Source organism: Protomyctophum parallelum, assembly GCF_964188405.1.
Source record: "Protomyctophum parallelum genome assembly, chromosome: 2".
NCBI classification, from domain to species: Eukaryota; Metazoa; Chordata; class Actinopteri; order Myctophiformes; family Myctophidae; genus Protomyctophum; species Protomyctophum parallelum.
The window spans coordinates 13,895,294-13,920,370 of NC_139699.1; the positions used below are offsets into that span (position 1 = coordinate 13,895,294).

The window sequence follows — 25,077 nt, forward strand, 5'->3', positions numbered from 1 at the left end:
GGTGCTTAAAGTTAAATATCTCAAACTACACTTTGTTTCAAAGTATCAAGTGTGCATTTCCACCAGTAAGGGGCATCGTTCTGTTTGTGAATCGAGTTTCTATGTGAAAGTATGAAGGTTCCAAGGTTTTATCATTTAGTTCCTGGCAAACATTTAAAGTTCAGTTGGCCATTTGGTCACACTATAATTCGTTGCACAAAAGCAGCAGAGATAGCCGATCTACAAGCTTTTGAGATTGTACGTCTGCTATTTCCCCCCTATTTCTATTCGATTTGAATTCTGAAAAGTAATGTTTTTGAACATTATGAGGTTTCTACGCGACAGAGAGGATATTATGTACTGTAACACTGGATTCAACGTGAATCGACACAAATAAATGTAGATGAACAGGTTTTTTATAATGCCACATTGTTTTTATTGATTTAGTTTTTAATGTTTGATCAATACGGAAGTATAATGAATTGGATATATGCAAGTCTGTTGGCACAAAGTCAAAAACATAATTATTTGCAAGAGTATATAAAAAGTAAATATTGAGGACATCAAAGCTTATTCAACCAGCCTAACATGTGCTGTTTGTTTTATAATAATCAGAAGCAAAGCACATTCTCATTTCTTCTCATCCTCCTCCTACAGCTCCCCCTGTTGGAGAAGACAGGAGAGAGAGAGAGAGAGAGATCTGTCAAAGTATACACAGTGAGTACACCATACACACATGCTTGTAGATTTTACTAGATTTTTGAGTGGTGCAACATAGGGAACATAGGGACAGCTATGTCCCTATGTGACTATGTGACTATGTCCCGATGTTTAGAGGACCAGTAGGGGCAAAAGTGGCTCTGTTGTGCCAGAAACAGAGGCAGAAACAGAGGCAGGGGGAGAGGGGAGTTGCAACACTCAGTTCACACAGGTGTGATTTTTCATTAATTAAAAACAAATTCAATTATATATTTATATATATATATATATATATATATATTCAAAGGGTTAAAATGAATACATAATAACAGTCTTTACCTTTGGTTCCATGAGTGTCTTATAAGAGGTCCTCCATATTCTCGTCAGGGGGGAGCATGGGGTCAGATGTGCCTGTGGAGGAGATAGTACAGTCAAACTATACTATAAAAACTGGACAAACATTGGCCAACATTTTTGCAAACATTGAGAAATTAGCCAATCTACAACATTTATCTGTGGAACTGAGTCAAACTAAATGTAATGCCCCAACTCCTACATTCCAAATGCTTGTCAGGGTAGGGGGTCCCCCCAGTTCAATTATGATTATATGTTGTGGGTCCTCAGTTAAAAGATTATTTTACAAAAATAGAGCCCTGGGTATACTTACTGCATTGGTAGAGGCGGTTGATCCTGAGGATGTCGGTGGCGTCCATCTGGGTGTTGCCCAGCCGGACGTTGGGGTTGGGGATCGGCACGATGGTGGGACGGCCGTTCCGGGAGAAGGCGGTGCTATACCGTGGAGGGGAAAAAAACACAACTTTTACTGTGAGCTCCATGAGGACATTATAGGACTGCGATTATTAGAGCTGTCGCCATTACAACATTTAAAGTAGTAGTTTGTTTTTGTCATATTCCTAAGCCAAGTATTTGAATGACCGTTGGAGTCTCAAGACTCAAAGTGGAGTCTCGAGACCCAAAGAGTCTCCTACTGAGTCACCTATTGGCCGATGATCCGGTCATCAAATTATTAAACTAACAAAAACGAAAATATCTCCATGAATTCAAGGCTTCATGGGGTGTGTAATTTACAGAAAATAGGTAGTTTTTTGGATGAACTAAGTAGCTTTAAGTTGACATTTAATTGTCGTAAAATTGTGTTTTTGGCATTGAACGTTGGAACATACGAGTTAAAATTATATTTCTGGTTGACTGCTATGTGTTATAGGATCATATATACTCAAAAATTGCACGGGTCAGCTATGACAAATAACTTAAATACAAAGACATCACTGACATTTTGAATAATTTTATGCTTTCGGAATTTCTTTAAAATAGTGGAAATAGCACATCTCCAAGCTTATAGCACGTTGTAAGCTTGTAAGAATAGCATAATAAGCTAATTGAAAATATATTATATTTGTCGAGAGATGTATGAATCAGGCTTCATTTATGCTCTTTAAAACTAGAATTTGATTTACTGCACTCTTTTTTTATTACGCCTTAATTATAATCAGAAATAATTAATGAACAATTGCAGTGCTGGTTGGATAGCACGTTATTACACTATCATACAGGGGTCTTCAACGTCTTTCAGGCCAAGGACCCCAGCTGAGAGAGAGTAAAACATTTGTGTACTTTTTCCACTTGTGTCAATTAATGTATTATAGTGAAAGCTTAATGGAGTTACCCTGAATAGTGCATGACAGATCTGTAGTTATACGCAGTGTCCAGATTCCTGGTGTTGATCTTGCGGAAATTCCCCTCCGTTCCTGAGAGAAAATCAAGATCGATTAGAATGCACAGAAGTGCGCACGCACGCACGCACAGTTAATAAAGGATTCAATCAATCAATCAATCTAAGCTGGGTCAGAATCCACCCACCAGGCTGCACGTTCTGCAGAAGGATTCGTACGTTCTGGTCACGGTCGGAGCGGGTCTGCTCGTGGTCGAAGCCCAGCGCGTGGAGCAACTCATGCTGGATGGTGCCCAGGAAGACACACCCCCTGCGCTGGAGAGACAGCGTCTGAGCGTTGCCCTGGCGACCCACAAACGAGAAGCACCTGCGTGTGGTGTAGGAGGAGGATGGAGATCACATGATTAGGTTTTGGGATGTCCTTTGCTTGTTTCGGGACCCATTTGTGGGTCGCAGACCAATGTTTATGGGTCACAAGTAAATAGCCCTAGCTTTACATTTCTTGTTTTATTATTAATATATTTTTATCGCAAAAGTATACATTCCCTTTATTTTGTGGAATTCAAAAGACACAGAGGCCTACTCTGGATGGCTTGGTTCCACGCTTAAAATAATTGATATAAATATTTTCTGAATTATCTATATGGATTTTCTGTCTGCGGCACCACTGCTATGGCATATTGAAGGAAATGATGGGTTAAAAAAACCAACATATTCATGAGCATGTGTGAATTGGGTTCCTTCCTACCCTTGTTGAGGCTGGATGTTCAGGAAGGCTCTCTCGTTTCTTCGCTGGTAGAAACGGACGCAGGTTGACTGAGCGAAGGAGTTCAGACCCTGGACGATGAGGTTCCTCTCGTTGGCCGCTGGAAAGGTTCATTACAACTGTGATGATCCTATTACAATGTTATCACGACTAATAATCTTATAATGTTATCAAAGCTGTAATAATCTTATTATAATGTAATTACAACTGTGATGATCCTATTACAATGTTATCACAACTGTAATAATCGTATTATAATGTTTTCCAAATTGTACATACCGTACTGGTTGGAGATGTTGACGGGTACATAGACGCGTCCGTTGGTAGCCTTGGGCCACAGACAGCTGCGTGCTCGTCCCGTGCACGGGTCGGCGTTCCCCAGGCCTGTCGGCACGGCGATGTCCATGTCCACTATCGTTAGGCCTAGCTTGTCATTGCCCACTCCTGGGAACAGGAGGAACATCAATGTCATGTGGGCAGCCATGCCCACACCGAGGGCCAATTAGGAGGTTGGCAACCGGCAGTACAGATCTGGGGCTTCATTTAAAACAGGGGTTCCCAACCATGCCATTACCACGGCACAGACCGGCTGCCAGGTCATAAAATGCTCGCGGACCGGCATGGCTGGGAGCGGTGGTGCGTCGCGGTCGCGCATCATCGTACCAAAACACTCTACCATGCAGATTGTATAAGTTAAGTTATATTGCATTAACATACTCTACCATGCAGATTCTATAAGATGTTGTCCTTTTTTTGTATTTATTTATTTAGCACAGTATAAAAACAAACAATCAACATAGAAAAGGGAAGATGTTAGGATCTACGAGGCAAAAAGCCCACGAGGGGCTTATACGAGGCCTCTGTAAGACACAATAAAACATCCAGATTGCATTAACATACTCTAGTCATACAGATTGGTCAAAGTTACATTTTATACATAAAACAGTTACATAGTGACGCTTAAGGCAAGTGATTTGATATAGAGGGAAATACTCGTGGACCTAGAAGAGAGCTTTGGGGGACTCCGGTCATCTAGGTAGATACAGTAAGGTTGAAGTGGTTGTGATTGAGGACATGTATATCATTACAGTGGGGGTGAACATACCGATGTGAGTGTTGGCCTTCTCAATCATGGAGGCTGCAGACAATTCTTCTTCCATAGTGGAGTTGACTGTGAAAGAAGACACCATTTATTAAAGGTAACACTGTTACGTGTAAACTTTATAAAGTGTCAGTAAAAAAGAAAGAAAAAAAGCACAAAGCTATGATGACTAAAACTATGACAATTTCATCGACAAAGTAAAATGTTGTGGAATATAGTGGAGAAGAGATCCAGTATAGAACTAAAAGACAAGTCATTTTATGGTTGGCTGAAAAGGAGACAATGCAAATTACCAAATAATTTTTTGAAAATGAAATATATCCCTTTAGTTTAAAGCACCCAAATGACCACTTATACTGATTTATAATCACATAATGCACTCAGTAATTATAATGCAATATAACAGTGATTATTATTGTTATAGGCTTTTTAGTCTCGTGTAGCCAGACAACTATTCCACAATCTCCGAATGCTATATAGAGTCTGGAACTACATCTCCCAAAATCCGAGAAAGGAAGCTGCCATTTCCGTTCATGAAAATATATTTTAAAATATCTTTAGAGCTTATTTATTTTATTTCCTATTTTGCTAAGCAACAAGCTATATATGCTTACATGATTTCTATTTATATTAGGGTAAATGTGCGCAACTGTAAAGACGAAACGGAAGTGGCGAGGAGGCTCCACTTCCCCTTTATAGTCTCCAGACTGATGAAAGCATTTGGAAATTGCGAGAGGCAACAGTCTGGTAACGTGAGACTAACACTGTCTTGCTATGCTAGCCTGGCCATGGCCAGACAAATATTTCATTTTTTTTTTCAATGGCAAGCATGCTATATGCATCCTATATGCTTAGAATGCTTTATTCATAATCTGATTATAATACTGAATAATTATAGTTATTAACAACTCATACATATAGCATACTCATAGTGTTGTATAACAATATTACGATAATCATGCTATAAAGCATTTAATATAGATTAAAATACATTATATGAAGAAGAGCAGCCTTACCAGGGCCTTCGCCGCTCATATCACCTGAAGCCTGCACACACACACACACACACACACACACACACACACACACACACACACACACACACACACACACACACACACACACACACACACACACACACACACACACACACACACACACACACACACACACACACACAGATTTGGTGAAACAGGAATGGTGAAACAGTGACAGTATGCTACTTTTTTCTATAGGAACTTATACAGTAACAACTATAAGTACATTTACTCAAGTACTGTACAATTTTGAGATACTTTCACTTTAGTGGAATATATTGTACTTTTACCCAACTACAATTATTTGAACATTACTACTAGTTACTTTTTAGATTCAGAGTTTTAATACTATAAACATACATTAACCACCTATAAGCTCTCCCTATTATAGGCTATATTCCGGCTATTCTACAAGCTCACAACATATTTTTAAAACTTTAAATGGGATATTCTGCATAATAGTACTTTTTTTTATCAATTACTCACTTATAGAGACTTGAATTCATGAATATTTTTAGTTTTTGACGCATTAATAATTTGATGACCAGTGGTTCCCTATGGAGTCACAAAGGAGACTCTTTGTGTCTCCATAGGAACCACTGCTCAACAAATGCAATTAAGTCAATTCTGAAGGCCAGACTTTTATACTTGTAACCTGCACCGTTCACACAACATTATATTAATTAACCATACTATACTATAAAACTAAATTAGAATAATTACCTTTATTATGACAAAGCCATGGACAGAGCAGCAGAGAGAGCCAATGAGCACAGCAACCTGGATGAAAGACAACATGGTTGATGTCTGTCCGTCTGTCTGTCAGTCCGTCCTTCTGTCTGTCTGGTACAAATCACCAGAGAAATATATACTGTCTGATAAACTGAATGTGTACCTTATATGGAGCCCAGCTCTCACTCACACACATGTGGAAACAATGCAATGCAACAAACATTGCAACAAACCGTTCGTTTGTTGCATTTAAACGAACCGACGCAACTTCACTGCTAATATCACAACTGTCAGGCACATGCAACAGCTTCCTTTTGCCTCAAACTGGATGCTTCTAATAGGTCTTCAGGTCTTCAGTACCGTTCATTTGTAGTAGGCCACTCTATATGAGGATGTTAACAGCATTTATTTAATATTAAAGTAAGCATATTTATTCACTCTGAATGAAATAAATAATTCTGATTCTGATGCCGGTATAAAGCCAATTAAACAAATGATCAACGACATTTGTTCTCCCAGATCATGGGATGAAGTCGAGTTGAGTTGCATACTTTGAGAGCAGATCTAGTACTACAAGCTATATAATAAAACAATTGTGCACCCTTGGTTGCAGACCATATAGAGAACTTAGAATTTAGGCTACAAATCTGGCAATCTGTGACGCGTCTGCAACCAGTTGTGAGCTGTAGAGTGGCTATTTTTACTTGGTCGGCAGGCACAGGTAAAAGGACAACGGGTGCGCCTTTTTTTACCGGAGAGATATGATATGATATTATGATATAGTACTTTATTGTCAGTTTGCACTGAAATTTGTTTTGCGACCCAGCAGCCTTGTATGCAACACATATACACACATTTGACATAACACAGGACAAAAAAAAAGAAAATACAGTTACATACATAGAAACATAAGGGCAGAAAGTCCACAGCTCAGTCTAGTCCTGGCCAAAATCCTGATTTAGCCTTAGAGTCGACTGATGGACAAAAGACACCTTCAGTCTGACCTTATTGTATGCTGGAACACCATATCTCCTTCCTGAAGGCAGCAACCTATACTCTCCATGGCTAGTATTAGAGGTGATATTCCTTGCTAACTTAGGATGCTATTATCATACGTGGATGTATAGAGCCTCTGAAGTGGTTGTCCAACAATCTTTTAACAAATGTTTAGTTGTTGCAGCAGTTGTGACTTTAAGGCTACAAACAAACATCCATACCAGGTGGTACTACAGTACTGAAGAACACTCATAATAACAGAAGTGAAAAACAAAAGAAGAATCCGTCTACTAGCACCAAAGGATCTTAAACGGCGAAGGATAAAGATTATTTGCCTTGTTTTCTTACACACTGATTCTTTCCACGACAGGAGATGATCTATTTCTACTCCTAGGTATTTATATGAACATACCTGGTTAATCTGTTCACTATGAATAGTGATGGGGGATCTGTGTGTCTCTAGTAGTGCACCAAAAATGATCTCTTCTGTCTTTTTTGTGTTAATGATGAGAGCGTTGTTATCACTCAATTCAACCACCTTATTTACTCTGTGTTGGTGCAGTCCAGGATCACTGGAACTATCTAGAAGAGAAATTAAAGTTGTATCAACCGAGTACTTTAGAATGTACTGATCTGGTGTGTTGGTGCGACAATCAGACAGACATTCCTCAGTACAACAGCTGTCAGTATAAAGGGTGAAAAGTACAGCTGAGCTTACACACCCCTGGGCGGCACCAACATTTGTAGTTAATGCTGTGGAGAGGGTTGTGTTCACTTTCAGCCTCTGTACTCTGTTAGTGAGAAAGGAAGCATACCAGTGAATTAAGTATGGAATTATGGATTCAGTTCCAACTGTACCATCTTTGACACTAGTATATCAGACTGTATTGTATTGAATGCTGAAGAAAAGTCTAAGAACAGCACCCTTGCATAATTCTTATTTGAGGTGTTTCGTAATTAAGTGGACCAGTGTGACAACCACATCCTCTGTGCCGCAACCCTTTTTCTAAGCAAACTGACAGGGGTCAAATTTAACTTTGGTTATACTAACAAGATGTTGTAAAAATATTCTTTCAAGTGATTTCATAATTACTGAAGTGAGAGCAATGGGTCTATAATCCTTATGTTCTTTTGGACATTGGATTTTGGGTAATGGCTTTATATGTGTGAGGTTTTCCAAGACAGAGGAATTGTGTGTGTGTCTACAGAGGTTTGAAATATTGGTTGCCACACTGGAGCCAACTCAGATGCAAAATTAATAAGGAGAAAAGCACTGCACTCATCCGGCCCATTGGCTTTCCTCATGTTAGTACACTTTCCTGACATCCTCCTCTGTGATGATGATTCTGTCTGAGGGGGCAGGTGTTACAGCCTTAGGTATATCAGTGCACTTATAAGAATTGTCCAATAATTCGAATCTGGCAAAGAAAGTGTTTAGGTCGTCAGCAAGGCCAGGTTCATTGTCTGTCGTGATGGTTTGGTTGGGGCTGACATTCCCGTCATAGACTTCATAGTGTCGGAAGTGTCCCACGCCTTTTCATGATTATTAGTCATGAACACATTCTCTAGACACCGGCCATGTGCAAATTTTGCCTGCCTCATTTAGATTTTTAGCTTTTCTTCTGTTAATTTCAGTGCACTGAGATCTTTGTTTATGAAGGCTGTTTTCCTTTAATTTATTACCCCTTTTATATCCTTGGTCACATATGATTTATTATTTGGGTACATTTTTATCCCCTTTTTCGGAACAACCAAATCTACACGGAAATTAATGTAATCATTTGTGACCATAGTGAATTCATCCAATGAACCGTTTCCAAAAGTTTCCCAATCAGTCCAGTCCAGGCATTATTTTAGTTGTTCAAGAGATGTGCCGTGTGCTTTGCGACTGGACATGACCACGCTATCTCAATCAGGACGAGGCATCAGAATCAGAATGATTTATTTATAATAAATATGCCTACTTTAATATTAAATAAATGCTGTTAACGTCCTCATATAGAGTGGCCTACTACAAATTAACGGTCCGTCCTTTATATACAGTTCGGTGACATTTGCTCTGATCAGTGCCAACACGCAGGATCACCATTTTGAAGGCCTGAAGACCTATTAGGAGAAGCATCCAGAGTTGTCAGGGCCGTGCAGAAAGCACTGTGGGGGCAGCTGCCCAAACCCAAGGAAAGGGTACAGGTGTGCATAGCGCATGCCGATTTTTGCACGTGCCTGACAGTTGTTGTGATATTTTGTACAGTACTTGAGTAAATGTACTTACAGTTGTTACTGTATAAGTACTAGGTTCCTATAGAAAGAAGTAGCATACTGTGTGTGTGTGTGTGTGTGTGTGTGTGTGTGTGTGTGTGTGTGTGTGTGTGTGTGTGTGTGTGTGTGTGTGTGTGTGTGTGTGTGTGTGTGTGTCAGGTGATATGAGCGACGAAGGCCCTGGTAAGGCTGCTCTTCTTCATATAATTAAATTTGAATCTATATTAAATGCTTTATAGCATGAATATTGTTATACAACACTATGAGTAGGCTATGTATGAGTTGTTAACTATAATTATTATAATCAGATTATGAATAAAGCATTATATAAAGCATATAGGATGCATAGCAATAGCTTGCCATTGCTAAAAAGAATGAAATATTTGTCTGGCCATGGCCAGGCTAGCATAGCATTTTCAAATGCTTTCATCATACAGTCTGGAGCAACAGAAGAGCTGTCATGAGTAAACTATATAAAGCGGAAGTGGAGCCTCCTCGCCACTTCCTTTTCGTCTTTACAGTTGCGCACATTTATCCTAATATAAATAGAAATCATGTAAGCATGCATGTTGCTTAGCAGAGAAGGAAATAAAAAATAAGCTCTGAAGATATTTTAAAATATATTTTCGTGAACGGAAATCGCAGCTTCCATACTCAGATTTCGGGAGCTATAGTTCCAGACTCTATGTATATAGCATTCGGAGATTGTGGAATAGTTGTCTGGCTCCACGAGACTAATAAGCCTATAACAATAATAATCACAGTTATATTGCATTATAATTACTGAATGCATAATGTGATTATAAGTCAGTATAAGTTGTCATTTGGGTGCTTTAAACTAAAGGGATATATTTCACTTTCAAAAAATGTTTTGGTCATTTTATCGTCTGCTCAAACTCAATTTTAACTGCTGCGATGCATTGTCCCCTTTTCAAAGCACAACCAACCATAAATGACTTGTCTTTTAGTTCTACTGGATCTCTTCTCCACTAGTCCCTCCACAACATTTTACTTTGTTGATGAAATAGTTTTTGTCATCATAGCTTCGTTTTTTTTTTTACTTACACGCAACAGTGTTACCTGTAACATGGTGTCTTCTTTCACAGACAACTCCACTATGGAAGAAGAATTGTCTGCAGCCTCCATGATCGAGAAGGCCAACGCTCACATCGGTATGTTCACCCCCAATGTAATGATATACATGTCCTCAATCACAACCACTTCAACCTTACTGTATCTACCTAGATGACCGGAGTCCCCCAGGGCTCTCTTCAGGTCCACGAGTATTTCCCTCTATATCAAATCACTTGCCTTAATCACTATGTAAATGTTTAAATGTAATTTTGTCCAATCTGTATGGTAGACTAGAGTATGTAAATTTTATTGTGTCTTACAGAGGCCTCGTATCGTCAATCCTAACATCTTCCCTTTTCTATGTTGATTGTTTGTTTTTATACTGTGCTAAATAAATAAATACAAAAAATACAACACAATACAACTAAACTACTTTGCCTTTGCCTTTTTTTTTTTTTTACTATTTTGATTCTCAACCTTTTCAGGCTGTGCCCCCCCAAAATAATCCTATAATCATATTTGAACTGGGGACCCTCAACATATAATCATAATTGAACTGGGGGGACCCCCTACACTGACAAGCATTTGGAATGTAGGAGTTGGGGCATTACATTTAGTTTGACTCCACAGACAAATGTTGTAGATTGGCTATTTTCTCAATGTTTGTGAAAATGTTGGCCAATGTGTTTGTCCAGTTTTTATAGTATAGTTTGACTGTACTATCTCCTCCACAGGCACATCTGACCCCATGTTCCCCCCTGACGAGAATATGGAGGACCTCTTATAAGACACTCATGGAACCAAAGGTAAAGACTGTTATTATGTATTAATTTAACCCTTTGAATATATATATGTGTGTGTGTGTGTGTGTGTGTGTGTGTGTGTGTGTGTGTGTGTGTGTGTGTGTGTGTGTGTGTGTGCGCGCACGTGCGTGCGTGCGTGTGTGTGTGTGTGTGTGTGTGTGTGTGTGTGTGTTTTCTATCATTTAATTTGTTTTTAATTAATGAAAAATGTTTTTTTCTGTTTTGATAGTAAATAGTCAAAACAAAATGTAGGAAACAACAGCAGATGTCTCTCCTGTCTTCTCCAACAGGGGGAGCTGTAGGAGGAGGATGAGAAGAAATGAGACAATGTGTGTGCAGCTTTGCTTCTGATTATTATAAAACAAACAGCACATGTTAGGCTGGTTGAATAAGCTTTGATGTCATAAATATTTACTTTTTATATACTCTTGCAAAAGATATGTTTTTGACTTTGTGCATGTCAACAGACGTGCATATAACTTCTGTATTGATCAAACATAAAAAAAATCAATGAAAACAATACTGTGGCATTATAAAAACCTGTTAATCTACATTCATTTCTGTGTCGATTGACGTTGAATCCATGCAGTGTTACAGTACATAATATCCTCTGTCGGGTAGAAACCTCAAAATCAATCAAATAGAAATAGGGGGGAAAGGCTCAAAAGCTTGTAGATCGGATATTTCTAGGACATTATTTACAAAATAAACGGAAGATAAAAATACGGAGATAAAGACGACGTTTAAGGTTCAATACAATACAAAACAATACACAATACAAGACAACAAAGGCACACAGTGACCCGTACAACATTAAAAAAACACACACCAACATACCTAGTGCAAAAGAGGAAGAACATCACCTCATAACCTTCGACCCCTACCCTGTCTGCCCTCTGCAAGGACTCTGTTAAGGAGTGTGATTGACAGAGGGACAAAGAAATGCTTGTACCTATTATATTTGCACGCATGGACCTGGTACCTCCTACCTGATGGCATTAGCCGATACTCAGGGTGTAGTACATGGGAGGGGTCAGACACAATTTTCTTAACCTGTCCAATGGTGGCCTGCTCAAAGATGACCTGGGGGGTGATCGGAGGTGGAGACATACCCATGATCTTCCCTGCCATTTTGGCTAATCTAAGGATCTCATATTCTCACCAGACAGTGAGAATATTAATGTTAGTGTAGCTGTCCCAGCAATGGGTATTTTGTAATATTCTATTTTATTGCTTACCTTTCTGAAGGTGTATAATATGTGAACATTATATGTATGTTGGGTGTTTGTATGGTAAATGCATGGTGAGATAGTGCCGTCTACTGTGCTCTGTATTTGTGTTCTGTTTGTCTGGTTCATGGGCAGGTTGAATTAAGCAGCTAATCACCTCATTTCAATCACCTGTTGGGTTTGGGCATGCAGGAGAAGAGCCCTGTGATTAGAGTGAGGCAGCATCGATTGCACCTGTGTGAGCTGAACTCAGAACAAGCTGAGTTTCAGTGGTGCAAGGAGCTCTTCTCACGTCTAAAAGAGAGCGTCCTTAGATAAAGAATATAAGAGAAGATAAAGAATATAAGAAGATAACGTAGCTCTCCTAAAATAATCTGCAGAAGGCGCACACAGTATGTTACATGTTGGTGTTTTCTTTGTTTGTAAACAGTGTTGTACTTCTGTCGATTGTTTAATTGTTTGTGTACCATTGTGTTTGTTTATATATAATACGGACATCATGATTGACTGACAACAAGGACATTCATATTTCATGTTTCATTGTGTGTAAAAGAATATTGTTATGTTTTGTGTTGCAGTTTTTCACGTTGTCTTGGGGAAATAAACAACCTTAAGATATCAGTTGGAGCGTTTGTTATTCTGCTGGATAGGAGCAGTTACAGTTAGATTGGTGTGGTAATCTCTACTGTATTGCTTACATGTCAGTGATATGTATATTGTACTGTATTATACAGCGGTGTAAAGTAACTAGGTACATTTACTCATTTACTCAAGTACTGTACACCCGGATGACAGGATATTGTACTTGATTTCCAGGCCTTCAAATGTGGCCATATTGCGGGGATCAGAGCAATGGCCAGTCAGTTATGTCTATTTGAAGGGATAACACTGGTGTAGTGAGTCCCATATGTGTGTGTATGTGACAAGGTTACCAGACATTGTCACAAAAATATTTTAGATTTAGATTTGTATTGAAGGGATATAGCCCCTCACAGCATAGATCTCATTTTCAAGGGGGCCCATATAACTTGAATAAGATACATAGAAACACATAAACACAGATAGCTTGCTCACCCTCTTCCGTCCATCAGTGTGTCATTGCTGGTACTTGTCAGTTTGAAGCATTTAAACAAGGTAGGTGAGTCAAGATGTGAATGCAACTGATTGTGCTGTACAATACATGCCCAAAGTGCACGCTTGGTGGGTGGTCTATGGACAGTTGGACACATTGGACAAACAAGCAAGCTACAAAGTTTAGGTTATTTATTCAAACAACATCGATCACCATCATCTCTCTCACTGTCTGCTCTGGATCATCAAACAGTCAAAATCAGGTTCAAAACGTTCAATGTTTGCCAGGAAACACAACTGATTGGGGCCAAAATTGGGCCAAACCATTTCCTTATCTGTGGACAAGGTTTTTTTGCGTCAAAGAGGGACACTGAAAACAAAGTGAAAGCTAAGTTAAAGATCTACACTACAAGGTTAAATTAAAAGTAAATGTATTTTATCCCGGTTTATTTGAACAGAAGGGACAAATCACCCTGTTATTTGGCCTGTTTAGTGGGTTATATAAGGGCTAGACGAAATGAAAGCCTGTGTATAGAGGCTATATAAGGGCTGAACACCTTTCCCATGAGGTTGTGAGTATGCTGCTGTATGCTGGGTCTACTACGGTGATGGAGCTGTTAAATCTCCAAGGATTTATATCTGGTCGTCTCCTTTGTTTTGTTAGTGTATGTTAAAATCTGCCAACTGCATGCTTTGCCATTCTTTGCTTATGTCGGGTTGTGCTTAGAGAATGCACCCTCACCCAAGGCAGGGGTGTGACAATGTTTTTTTGGTGTGACTACCATTGTCATGGCAGACCTATGAACAGTGTTTGTGCCAAGTTTGATGTGGATCGGAGCAAAGGCTTCCCGTCCCCAATGTAGTTACGCTAAATCAATTCCTCCCCACATGCATTTCTGTGTGTTGTCACTGCTGTTGTATCCGACTGACTCGTCTGCCAAATCTCACCGCAGTGCATTCGAACCCCCAGACTCCGGGGGTGGAAGTGGTGGGCAGGCACTTTACCACTGCTGTGCCACCCAAGAAAAGCACAAATTAAAATCAAGCAAGGGTCAAACAGATTACAGAAGCATAATAAAGTAACGTTACAGTAGGATAATGGCCAATAAAAGTCAGCTCCAACGGCTTTAACTTTTAGCTGCAATTTAAAAAAGTTGATCGTTTTAGCTGAGCTGCATGGTTTTGTCAGTTTGTTCCACATCGTGTGGGCCAGGAGCATAACAACTGAACGCTGTGTCTCTATGCTCCTCTAAAGGGATGCCAGTTTAAAACCCAGTAGCCCACGAGCAATCCAATCCAGAGAGTGCAAGTCTGTAATCTATGTAGAAGGCGGCCTCATGCCTCCCAGTGAAAACCTCTAACAAGCAGTGGTGGAGGATCATTACGTCCACCACATTACTGAGCTACACGTACAGTAGCGGTACCCACAGTGTAGAAAGGATGGTGTGTAAAGTACATTTACTCAAGTACTCTACTTTTCAGCACTTATTTCTACTCCACTCCATCTTATCAGAGGCAAATATTATACTTTTAATCCACTACAATTATTTGAAAACTTTAGTTACTAGTTACTTTGTAGATTTAGATTATTATTACAAAACCTTGAGTAACCACTTCAGCCCTTGGCCATTTGTATTGGATAACTTCTACATTTGGTACTTTAAGTTTATTTCGATAACATTCCTGAATTTTACTTGTTTTTGTTACTTTCTTTATGCCTTTATTGATAGGGAACAGTAGACAGACAGGAAAGGGGGAGACAGATGGGGAGTGACATGCGGCAAAGGCCGTCGGGCTCGGGAGTGGAGCCCGCGGCATGCCGTCCGGCTGGCTTGGCAGCCTAGGTGCCCAGACGATTGAGCTAACCGTACAGGCCAACTTTGACTTTTAACAGATTCTTTTTTACATTGCAGTAGGCCTATTAATACTTTTACTTAAGTAAAGTACCACTTCAGCCCTTGGCCATTTGTATTGGATAACTTCTACATTTGGTACTTTAAGTTTATTTCGATAACATTCCTGAATTTTACTTGTTTTTGTTACTTTCTTTATGCCTTTATTGATAGGGAACAGTAGACAGACAGGAAAGGGGGAGACAGATGGGGAGTGACATGCGGCAAAGGCCGTCGGGCTCGGGAGTGGAGCCCGACGGCCTCCGTCCGGCTGGCTTGGCAGCCTAGGTGCCCAGACGATTGAGCTAACCGTACAGGCCAACTTTGACTTTTAACAGATTCTTTTTTACATTGCAGTAGGCCTATTAATACTTTTACTTAAGTAAAGTGTGAAGTGAAGGGCGCAGGAAGGGCAGTATTTATATTAGTCAGATGACGTCTTACATTGTCCATAGACTTGGCTGGCACACATTACATCATACTTTAAGTCTTGTTGCATTTGGCTGAAAATTATAATTGTATGGCAAATAATCACAGAATGTCACTGCACTGAGAGACATGCAGCTGCTGTATACTCCCATGGCTGCGCCATTTGTGCTAAATAAAACCGCCATTACCTTTTTCATGTCACGCACCCGCTAGAGGGTATTCGCGCACCACAAGGGGGGCATGCACCACATAGTTTGGGAACCACATAGACTATGGCTGGGATGGGAAGATTATAATTAGGCTACGGACAAATATTAAAAGTCCATAGACTTGGCTGGGTTATGATGTAATTTTCGGAAAGCCATGCATTGGAGGGGCTAGCGCCCCTCAAATATATGAGTACCTTTTCCCACCACTGTTGGCATCAACATTTCAGAGCCCTGTTTTAAAGTGCTGCCAGGGTAAAAGCCAGTAGTCCAGAGAGCGTGACACTACTCTATAATCTAAAGGGCAGGCGGAACTCCTGGCTGTGAAAACATCTGTCTAACAAGGTCTAAAATAAAACAATGCCATTAAAATGAAAACAACATAGATCATACAGAAACAATGACATAAAGTACGATATTCTGGGTGTTGTTTAATTAGAAGCTTGCGTTCTGTTGAACCCATACACTCTGTCATTTCTACGGAACAGACAATATACGATTAAAACCACAAACATGAACATAATGTGTAGTGTTGTCGGACTCCACACTTCCTGCCTTTGACAATAGTCACTCAACAATGCAAACGGAGTGTGTTATTATTATTTTTGTTTAAACTATCATGTTTTCTTTTGTTGTTTAAAAAGTTAAAGATCTATATTTTGATCACAATTGCTATAGACTAGACTAGAGCAACAGGTGGTCCCGGCAATTATTTGTGTGATTGGAACTTGACCACTTGACCCCTAGGATCCCTGGGTTTGTTTGTTTGTTTGTTTGTCATATTTATTTCAATATGCCAATAAACAGAACAATTCCTTGCAATTCACAATGAAAAATAATTTAAATAACAAAGTTAACAGAAAAAATAGCAAGAAGAAATAAAAGGAAAATACAATAAATAAATCGAAGCATATCCGAAAAGGAGTGAGAAGAAGTAAAAACTTATAAACTCCCACCCCTCTTTAACTGAAATTACTTTTCAGTTACACATACATCTGTATTCTACGTAATCCAAAGATTGTCTATTTTAATATATAGACAATTTAATACCCATATAACAAAACATTCTACACAAATATAATATAATATATAATATACATAAATATAATATATTTTGAGTACTCATGAAATCAATTTTCTTCCTCCCTGTATCTTGAAAATATCATGTTTTTGTACATTGCTTTAAATTGATTGATGCTTGGACATTGCTTTTCCCCAATTAATTTTCCTCAAGGGCCATATTTTGACTACGGTACCAGGCTGGGGGCCGAGTCGGCACGCGCGAGGTCGAGGTCTTGCCCTGAAATTAATGTTCAGGGCAAGACCCCATTTGAAAAGGACCCCCAGTTTGACATGCTGAGGCTACTGACCCCAATTTAATGCCATTTATATCTGGGACCCCCCCAAACAAAATTGAAATTCTTCTGTGGGCCACAAGGGGGCGCTCCGCGGGCTGCTAATTGGGGAACCCTGAGGGTATGCACGTGACATGATCATCATAGCTGGAAGTTATGCAGGAATGCCTACTGAGTGGCAAAAAATACTTTCTGGCCTTGACAGCCCATACATCCAAACCAATCTGATTGACGTTTAAACGACGTTAAACTCACTTTGCCACTCACGTTGCCAATCGATTTGACACTCACTTTATGCATGCACATAGAATGGCCGATATACTGTACAAGCTCATAGCGCTTGTGTGAGCTTGTAGATCGGCTATTTCGGGTAAAGAGATTTAGGAAAAAGAGCAGTCCAAGTACACCCAAAGATCAAGTATACTAAGTATTGAGGGTTTAAGTGGCATGTCTGAAAATACACATTAACATGAATCCAACATAAGAAAGATATGTGCAAACAAACGCAAATTTACAAAACACCGTGATGATAGTGCTGTTGATGAAGAAGTTTGATCTGCACAGCGGCACAAGAACAAAACGGTGCTGTATACAACCAAAAGTGGTCTTTTGGCTCATAGGGGAACCATTTTTGGTGCTATATAGCACCAATCTTTAAAGGTTCTATATAGCACCAATCTTTAAAGGTTCTATGTAGCACCAATCTTTAAAGGTGCTATATAGCACCTTTGACAAATGGTGCTGTATATAGCACCGGTTGTTAAAGGTGCTATATAGCACTAATCTTTAAAGGTGCTATATAGTACCTTTGCCAAAGGGTAGCACCTTTAATGATAGAGGCCAAATAGCACCAGAGGTGCCAAATAGCACTATATTGTTTACACGTTAGTCATGCCAGATACAATATCCTGTGTCATCTGGGTGTACAGTACTTGAGTAAATGAGTAAATGTACCTAGTTACTTTACACCACTGTATAATACTGTACAGTATACCTATCACTGACATGTAAGCAATACAGTAGAGATTACCACACCAATCTAACATTCATATTCTCACTGTCTGGTGAGAATATGAGATCCTTAGATTAGCCAAAATGGCAGGGAAGATCATGGGTATGTCTCCACCTCCGATCACCCCCCAGGTCATGTTTGAGCAGGCCACCATTGGACAGGTTAAGAAAATTGTGTCTGACCCCTCCCATGTAATATACCCTGAGTATCGGCTAATACCATCAGGTAGGAGGTACGAGGTCCATGCGTGCAAATATAATAGGTACAAGCATTCCTTTGTCCCTCTGTCAATCACCCTCCTTAACAGAGTCCTTGCAGAGGGCAGACAGGGTAGGGGTCGAAGGTTATGAGGTGATGTTCCTCTTTTGCACTAGGTTTTTAATGTTGTACGGGTCACTGTGTGCCTTTGTTGTCTTGTATATTGTGTATTGTTTTGTATTGTATTGAACCTTGAACCTTGAACTTCTTTATCTCCGTATTTTAAACATTGTTTATTTAGTAAATAATGTCCTACTTGGTCACACTATACAATTCGTTGCACAAAAGCAGAAATAGTCGATCTACAAGCTTTTGAGCCTTTCCCCCCCTATTTCTATTCGATTGATTTTGAGGTTTCTACCCGACAGAGGATATTATGTACTGTAACACTGGATTCAACGTCAATCGACACAGAAATGAATGTAGATTAACAGGTTTTTATAATGCCACAGTATTGTTTTTATTGTTTTTTTTTATGTTTGATCAATACAGAAGTTATATGCACGTCTGTTGGCATGCACAAAGTCAAAAACACATTTTTTGTAGTATATAAAAAGTAAATATTGATGACATCAAAGCTTATTCAACCAGCCTAACATGTGCTGTTTGTTTTATAATAATCAGAAGCAAAGCTGCACACTCATTTCTTCTCATCCTCCTCCTACAGCTCTCCCTGTTGGAGAAGACAGGAGAGACATCTGCTGTTGTTTCCTACATTTTGTTTTGACTATTTACTATCAAAACATAAAAAAAACATTTTTCATTAATTAAAAACAAATTCAATGATAGAAAAACACACACACACACACACACACACACACACACACACACACACACACACACACACACACACACACACACACACACACACACACACACACACACACACACACACACACACACACACACACACACACATATATATTCAAAGGGTTAAATTAATACATAATAACAGTCTTTACCTTTGGTTCCATGAGTGTCTTATAAGAGGTCCTCCATATTCTCGTCAGGGGGGAACATGGGGTCAGATGTGCCTGTGGAGGAGATAGTACAGTCAAACTATACTATAAAAACTGGGCAAACACATTGGCCAACATTTTTGCAAACATTGAGAAAATAGCCAATCTACAACATTTATCTGTGGAGTCAAACTAAATGTAATGCCCCAACTCTTACATTCCAAATGCTTGTCAGTGTAGGGGGTCCCCCCAGTTCAATTATGATTATATGTTGAGGGTCCCCAGTTCAAATATAGTTATAGGATTATTTGGGGGGGGGGGGGCACAGCCTGAAAAGGTTGAGAATCAAAATAGTAAAAAGAAAAAGGCAAAGGCAAAGTAGTTTAGGGATAAGGGGTTTAGCATGGACGGAAATAGTGTGGTATACTTACTGCATTGGTAGAGGCGGTTGATCCTGAGGATGTCGGTGGTGTCCATCTGGGTGTTGCCCAGCCGGACGTTGGGGTTGGGGATCGGCACGATGGTGGGACGGCCGTTCCGGGAGAAGGCGGTGCTATACCGTGGAGGGGGAAAAAACACAAATTTTACTGTGAGCTGCATGAGGCGATTCTTAGAGTAGTAATTTATTTTTGTCATATTCCAATCATTTTAATGACCGGTGGAGTCTCAAGACTCAAAGTGGAGTCTCCTACTGAGTCACCTATTGGCCGATGATCCGGTCATCAAATTATTGGCTTACAAGAACGAAAATATCTCCATGAAATCAAGGCTTCATGGGTGTGTAATTGACAGAAAATAGGTCATTCAACTACTGCTTTAAGTTGACATTTAATTGTCGTAAAATTATATTATTATTATTGCAATTAACAATTTAAATTGTGTTTTTAGCATTGAACGTTGGAACATATGAGTTAGAATTATATTTTTGGTTGACTGTTATGTTTTATAGGATCATAATAAAAAATTGCACGGGTCAGATATGACAAATAACTTAAATGACATCACTGACATTTTGAATAATTTATGCTCTCGGAATTTCTTTAAAATAGGGGAAATAGCACATCTACAAGCTTACAGCACATTGTAAGCTAGCACATTGTAAGCTTGTAAGATTATCTTATTCTGCTATTCTTATATTTGAAAACGTATAAACTCCTTCATTTGAAAATATATTATATTTGTCGAGCGATGCCCTGTATCACCAAAGTATGAATCAGGCTTCATTCATGCTTTTTATTTACTGCACTTCTCTTTTTTTATTATAAGCCGAAATTATAATCAGAAATAATGACTGCAATTACAGAGTTATGGTTGGATAGCATGTTATTACACTATCATACAGGGGTCTTCAACGTCTTTCAGGCCAAGGACCCCAGCTGAGAGAGAGTAAAATATTTGAGTACTTTTTCCACTAGTGTCAATTAATGTATTATAGTGAAAGCTTAATGGAGTTACCCTGAATAGTGCATGACAGATCTGTAGTTATACGGAGTGTTCAGATTCCTGGTGTTGATCCTGCGGAAATTCCCCTCCGTTCCTGAGAGAAAATCAAGATCGATTAGAATGCACAGAAGTGCGCACGCACGCACGCACGCACATAGTTAATAAAGGATTCAATCAATCAATCAATCTAAGCAGGGCTCTGCAGCCAGTCAGAATCCACCCACCAGGCTGCACGTTCTGCAGAAGGATTCGTACGTTCTGGTCACGGTCGGAGCGGGTCTGCTCGTGGTCGAAGCCCAGCGCGTGGAGCAACTCGTGCTGGATGGTGCCCAGGAAGACACACCCCCTGCGCTGGAGAGACAGCGTCTGAGCGTTGCCCTGGCGACCCACAAACGAGAAGCACCTGCGTGTGGTGTAGGAGGAGGATGGAGATCACATGATTAGGTTCTGGGATGTCAAATGTCCTCTGTTTGTTTCCCAAGCAGTGGGTCTCGCGACCCATTTGTAGGTCGCGGACCAATGTTTATGGGTCACAAGTAAATAGCCCTATTATTAATGTACATATTATTTTTATCACAAAAGTATACATTCCCTTTATTTTGTGGATTTCAAATATTGACACATAGGCCTACTCAAATGTGTTATGGTCATGATTCACAAGGGGCCTGGATGGCTTGGTTCCACGCTTAAAATAATTTATATAAATATTTTCTGAAATATCTATGGATTTTCTATCTGCTATATTGAGGGAAATGATGGGTTAAAAAACCAACATATTCATGAGCGTGTGTGAATTGGGTTCCTTTCTACCCTTGTTGAGGCTGGATGTTCAGGAAGGCTCTCTCGTTTCTTCGCTGGTAGAAAGTGACGCAGGTTGACGGAGCGAAGGAGTTCAGACCCTGGAGGATGAGGTTCCTCTCGTTGGCCGCTGGAAAGGTTCATTACAACTGTGATGATCCTATTACAATGTGATTTCAACTGTAGTATTGCTATTACAATGTAATTACAACTGTGATGATCCAATTACAATGTTATCACAACTGTAATAATCGTATTATAATGTTATCAAAGCTGTAATAATCTTATTATAATGTATACAACTGTAATGATCGTATTATAATGTTTTCCAAATTGTACATACCGTATCGGTTGGAGATGGTGAAGGGTACATAGACGCGTCCGTCGGTAGCCTTGGGCCACAGACAGCTGCGTGCTCGTCCCGTGCACGGGTCGGCGTTCCCCAGGCCTGTCGGCACGGCGATGTCCATGTCCACTATCGTTAGGCCTAGCTTGTCATTGCCCACTCCTGGGAACAGGAGGAACATCAATGTCATGTGGGCAGCCATGCCCACACCGAGGGCCAATTAGGAGGTTGGCAACCGGCAGTACAGATCTGGGGCTTCATTTAAAACAGGGGTTCCCAACCATGCCATTACCACGGCACAGACCGGCTGCCAGGTCATAAAATGCTCGAGGACCGGCATGGCTGGGAGCGGTGGTGCGTCGCGGTTGCGCATCATCGTACCAAAACACTCAGATTGTATAGTTATGTTGTATTTTTTTTGTATGTATTTATTTAGCACAGTATATAAAAACAAACAATCAACATAGAAAAGGGAAGATGTTAGGATCGACGTTACGAGGCCTCTGTAAGACACAATAACATTTACATACTCTAGTCTACCATACAGATTGGACAAAATTACATTTTAAACATTTACATAGTGATTAAGGCAAGTGATTTGATATAGAGGGAAATACTCGTGGACCTAGAAGAGAGCCCTGGGGGACTCCGGTCATCTAGGTAGATACAGTAAGGTTGAAGTGGTTGTGATTGAGGACATGTATATCATTACAGTGGAGGTGAACATACCGATGTGAGCGTTGGCCTTCTCGATCATGGAGGCTGCAGACAATTCTTCCATAGTGGAGTTGTCTGTGAAAGAAGACACCATTCATTACAGGTAACACTGTTGTGTGTAACTTGTAAGTAAAAAAAAAACGAAGCTATGATGACTAAAACTATTTCATCAACAAAGTAAAATGTTGTGGAGGGACTAGTGGAGATCCAGTAGAACTAAAAGACAAGTCATTTATGGTTGGTTGTGCTTTGAAAAGGGGACAATGCATCGCAGCAGTTAAAAATGAGTTTGAGCAGACGATAAAATGACCAAAACATTTTTTTGAAAGTGAAATATATCCCTTTAGTTTAAAGCACCCAAATGACCACTTATACTGCATGCCTTGTAATAACATTATTATATTATAATGCTTTATTCATAATCTGATTATAATAATTATAGTTAGCAACTCATACATAGCCTACTCATAGTGTTGTATAACAATATTCATGCTATAAAGCATTTAATATAGATTCAAATTTAATTATATGAAGAAGAGCAGCCTTACCAGGGCCTTCGTCGCTCATATCAAATGAAGCCTGCATGCACACACACACACACACACACACACACACACGCACACACACACACACACACACACACACGCACGCACACACACACACACGCACACACACACGCACGCACACACACACACACACACACACACACGCACACACACGCACACACACACACACACACACACACACACAGACATAGATACACACACACACACACACACACACACACACACACACACACACACACACACACACACACACACACACACACACACACACACACACACACACACACACACTTCAAATAAGTTCTATGTTATATGGCAGCCATTTCTAGATCACCTTGCTCAATTAATGTCACATTGAACCTCAGCATTCAGTTGTATGTCCTCCACTCTTTACACAATCTAGCAGTGTAATTTATTGTAGTGTACTCATTCAGAATGAAATCATGCCCTGTTCTTTTTTATTCTTGTCTTTTTTTTTTTTTTTTTCCTATTTTGAAAAAAACATAATAAAAATATTAAAACCAGAAATGCGACAAAAACTAAAAAAAATCCCTTTTTTTACTATTTTACTAAAGTCAATTCTGAATGCCAGACTTTTATACTTTTATACAAAATTAGAATAATTACCTTTATTATGACAAAGCCATGGACAGAGCAGCAGAGAGCGCCAATGAGCACAGAAACCTGGATGAAAGACAACATGGTTGATGTCCGTCCTTCCTTCTGTCTGTCTGGTACGAATCACCGGAGGACCCTTATATATATACTGTCTGATCAACTGAATGTGGACCTTATATGGAGCTCTCACTCTGTTGTCACATTTCTCCAATGTGGAAACGGTTGCAGAATATCCACCGTTTGTTTGTGGCATTTAAACGAACCGACGCAACTTCACTGCTAATATCACAACAACTGTCTGGCACGTGCAGGGGGGGTCTTGGGCACCTTCCCTTTTGCCTCAACGTGCCCCCCTCCCCCTCCCAGAAATGGATTGATTGGGACACTTTTGGAAACGGTTCATTGGATGAATTCACTATGGTCACAAATGATTACATTAATTTCCGTGTAGATTTGGTTGTTCCGAAAAAGGGGATAAAAATGTACCCAAATAATAAATCATATGTGACCAAGGATATAAAAGGGGTAATAAATGAAAGGAAAACAGCCTTCATAAACAAAGATCTCAGTGCACTGAAATTAACAGAAAAAAAGCTAAAAATCTAAATGAGGCAGGCAAAATTGGCACATGGCCGGTGTCTAGAGAATGTGTTCATGACTAATAATCATGAAAAGGTCTATGACGGGAATGTCAGCCCCAACCAAACCATCACGACAGACAATGAACCTGGCCTTGCTGACGACCTAAACACTTTCTTTGCCAGATTTGAATTATTGGACAATTCTTATAAGTGCACTGATATACCTAAGGCTGTAACACCTGCCCCCTCAGACAGAACCATCATCACAGAGGAGGATGTCAGGAAAGTGTACTAACACGAGGAAAGCCAATGGGCCGGATGAGTGCAGTGCTTTTCTCCTAATTCTCCTAATTTTGCATCTGAGTTGGCTCCAGTGTGGCAACCAATATTTCAAACCTCTGTAGACACACACACAATTCCTCTGTCTTGGAAAACCTCACACATAAAGCCTCTACCC

General features: G+C 39.8%; 2 protein-coding genes and 1 long non-coding RNA gene across 4 annotated transcripts; 1 reads left to right on the forward strand and 2 right to left on the reverse strand.

The window, feature by feature from the left end:
- Nucleotides 1–514: 514 nt before the first annotated feature.
- Nucleotides 515–24,136, reverse strand: LOC310855114 (low choriolytic enzyme-like). Of its 2 annotated transcripts, none has more exons than XM_083760006.1 (10): nucleotides 24,049–24,136; nucleotides 5,256–5,286; nucleotides 4,243–4,308; nucleotides 3,417–3,581; nucleotides 3,120–3,237; nucleotides 2,560–2,738; nucleotides 2,366–2,447; nucleotides 1,346–1,467; nucleotides 1,019–1,089; nucleotides 515–644 (listed from the first exon to the last, which is right to left on the reverse strand). In XM_083760006.1, exons 1-9 carry the CDS (start codon nucleotides 24,121–24,123, stop codon nucleotides 1,037–1,039), a joined length of 891 nt encoding a protein of 296 aa, XP_083616132.1. In that variant the 5' UTR covers nucleotides 24,124–24,136; the 3' UTR covers nucleotides 515–644; nucleotides 1,019–1,036. The 2 variants fall into 2 exon arrangements, with proteins under 2 accessions (XP_083616132.1, XP_083616131.1); XM_083760005.1 differs by lacking the exon at nucleotides 24,049–24,136 and adding an exon at nucleotides 6,000–6,098.
- On the forward strand, nucleotides 10,804–11,567 carry LOC310879147. The gene is made up of 2 exons (XR_014570950.1): nucleotides 10,804–11,143; nucleotides 11,431–11,567. It is a non-coding gene; the product is annotated as an uncharacterized lncRNA (long non-coding RNA).
- LOC310855116 (low choriolytic enzyme-like) lies at nucleotides 19,028–23,430 on the reverse strand. Its single transcript, XM_083760008.1, has 9 exons — nucleotides 23,404–23,430; nucleotides 22,868–22,930; nucleotides 22,136–22,300; nucleotides 21,805–21,922; nucleotides 21,219–21,397; nucleotides 21,007–21,088; nucleotides 19,983–20,104; nucleotides 19,555–19,626; nucleotides 19,028–19,265 (listed from the first exon to the last, which is right to left on the reverse strand). Exons 1-8 carry the CDS (start codon nucleotides 23,420–23,422, stop codon nucleotides 19,574–19,576), a joined length of 801 nt encoding a protein of 266 aa, XP_083616134.1. The 5' UTR covers nucleotides 23,423–23,430; the 3' UTR covers nucleotides 19,028–19,265; nucleotides 19,555–19,573.
- Nucleotides 24,137–25,077: the final 941 nt, after the last annotated feature.

Bases quoted from the DNA above. Each gene is read 5' to 3' on its own strand.
- LOC310855114 (XM_083760006.1), bottom strand. From the start codon at position 24,123: ATGTTGTCTTTCATCCAGGTTTCTGTGCTCATTGGCGCTCTCTGCTGC. The intron at 5,287-24,048 runs GTAATTATTCTA...GTGTGTGTGCAG, and splicing joins ATGGCTTTGTCATAATAAAG to GCTTCAGGTGATATGAGCGG. The intron at 1,090-1,345 runs GTAAGTATACCC...TCTCCTCCACAG, and splicing joins CAACCGCCTCTACCAATGCA to GCACATCTGACCCCATGCTC.
- LOC310855116 (XM_083760008.1), bottom strand. The intron at 22,301-22,867 runs GTATGTTCACCT...TCCTGTTCCCAG, and splicing joins GAAGGCCAACGCTCACATCG to GAGTGGGCAATGACAAGCTA. The intron at 19,627-19,982 runs GTAAGTATACCA...TCTCCTCCACAG, and splicing joins CAACCGCCTCTACCAATGCA to GCACATCTGACCCCATGTTC.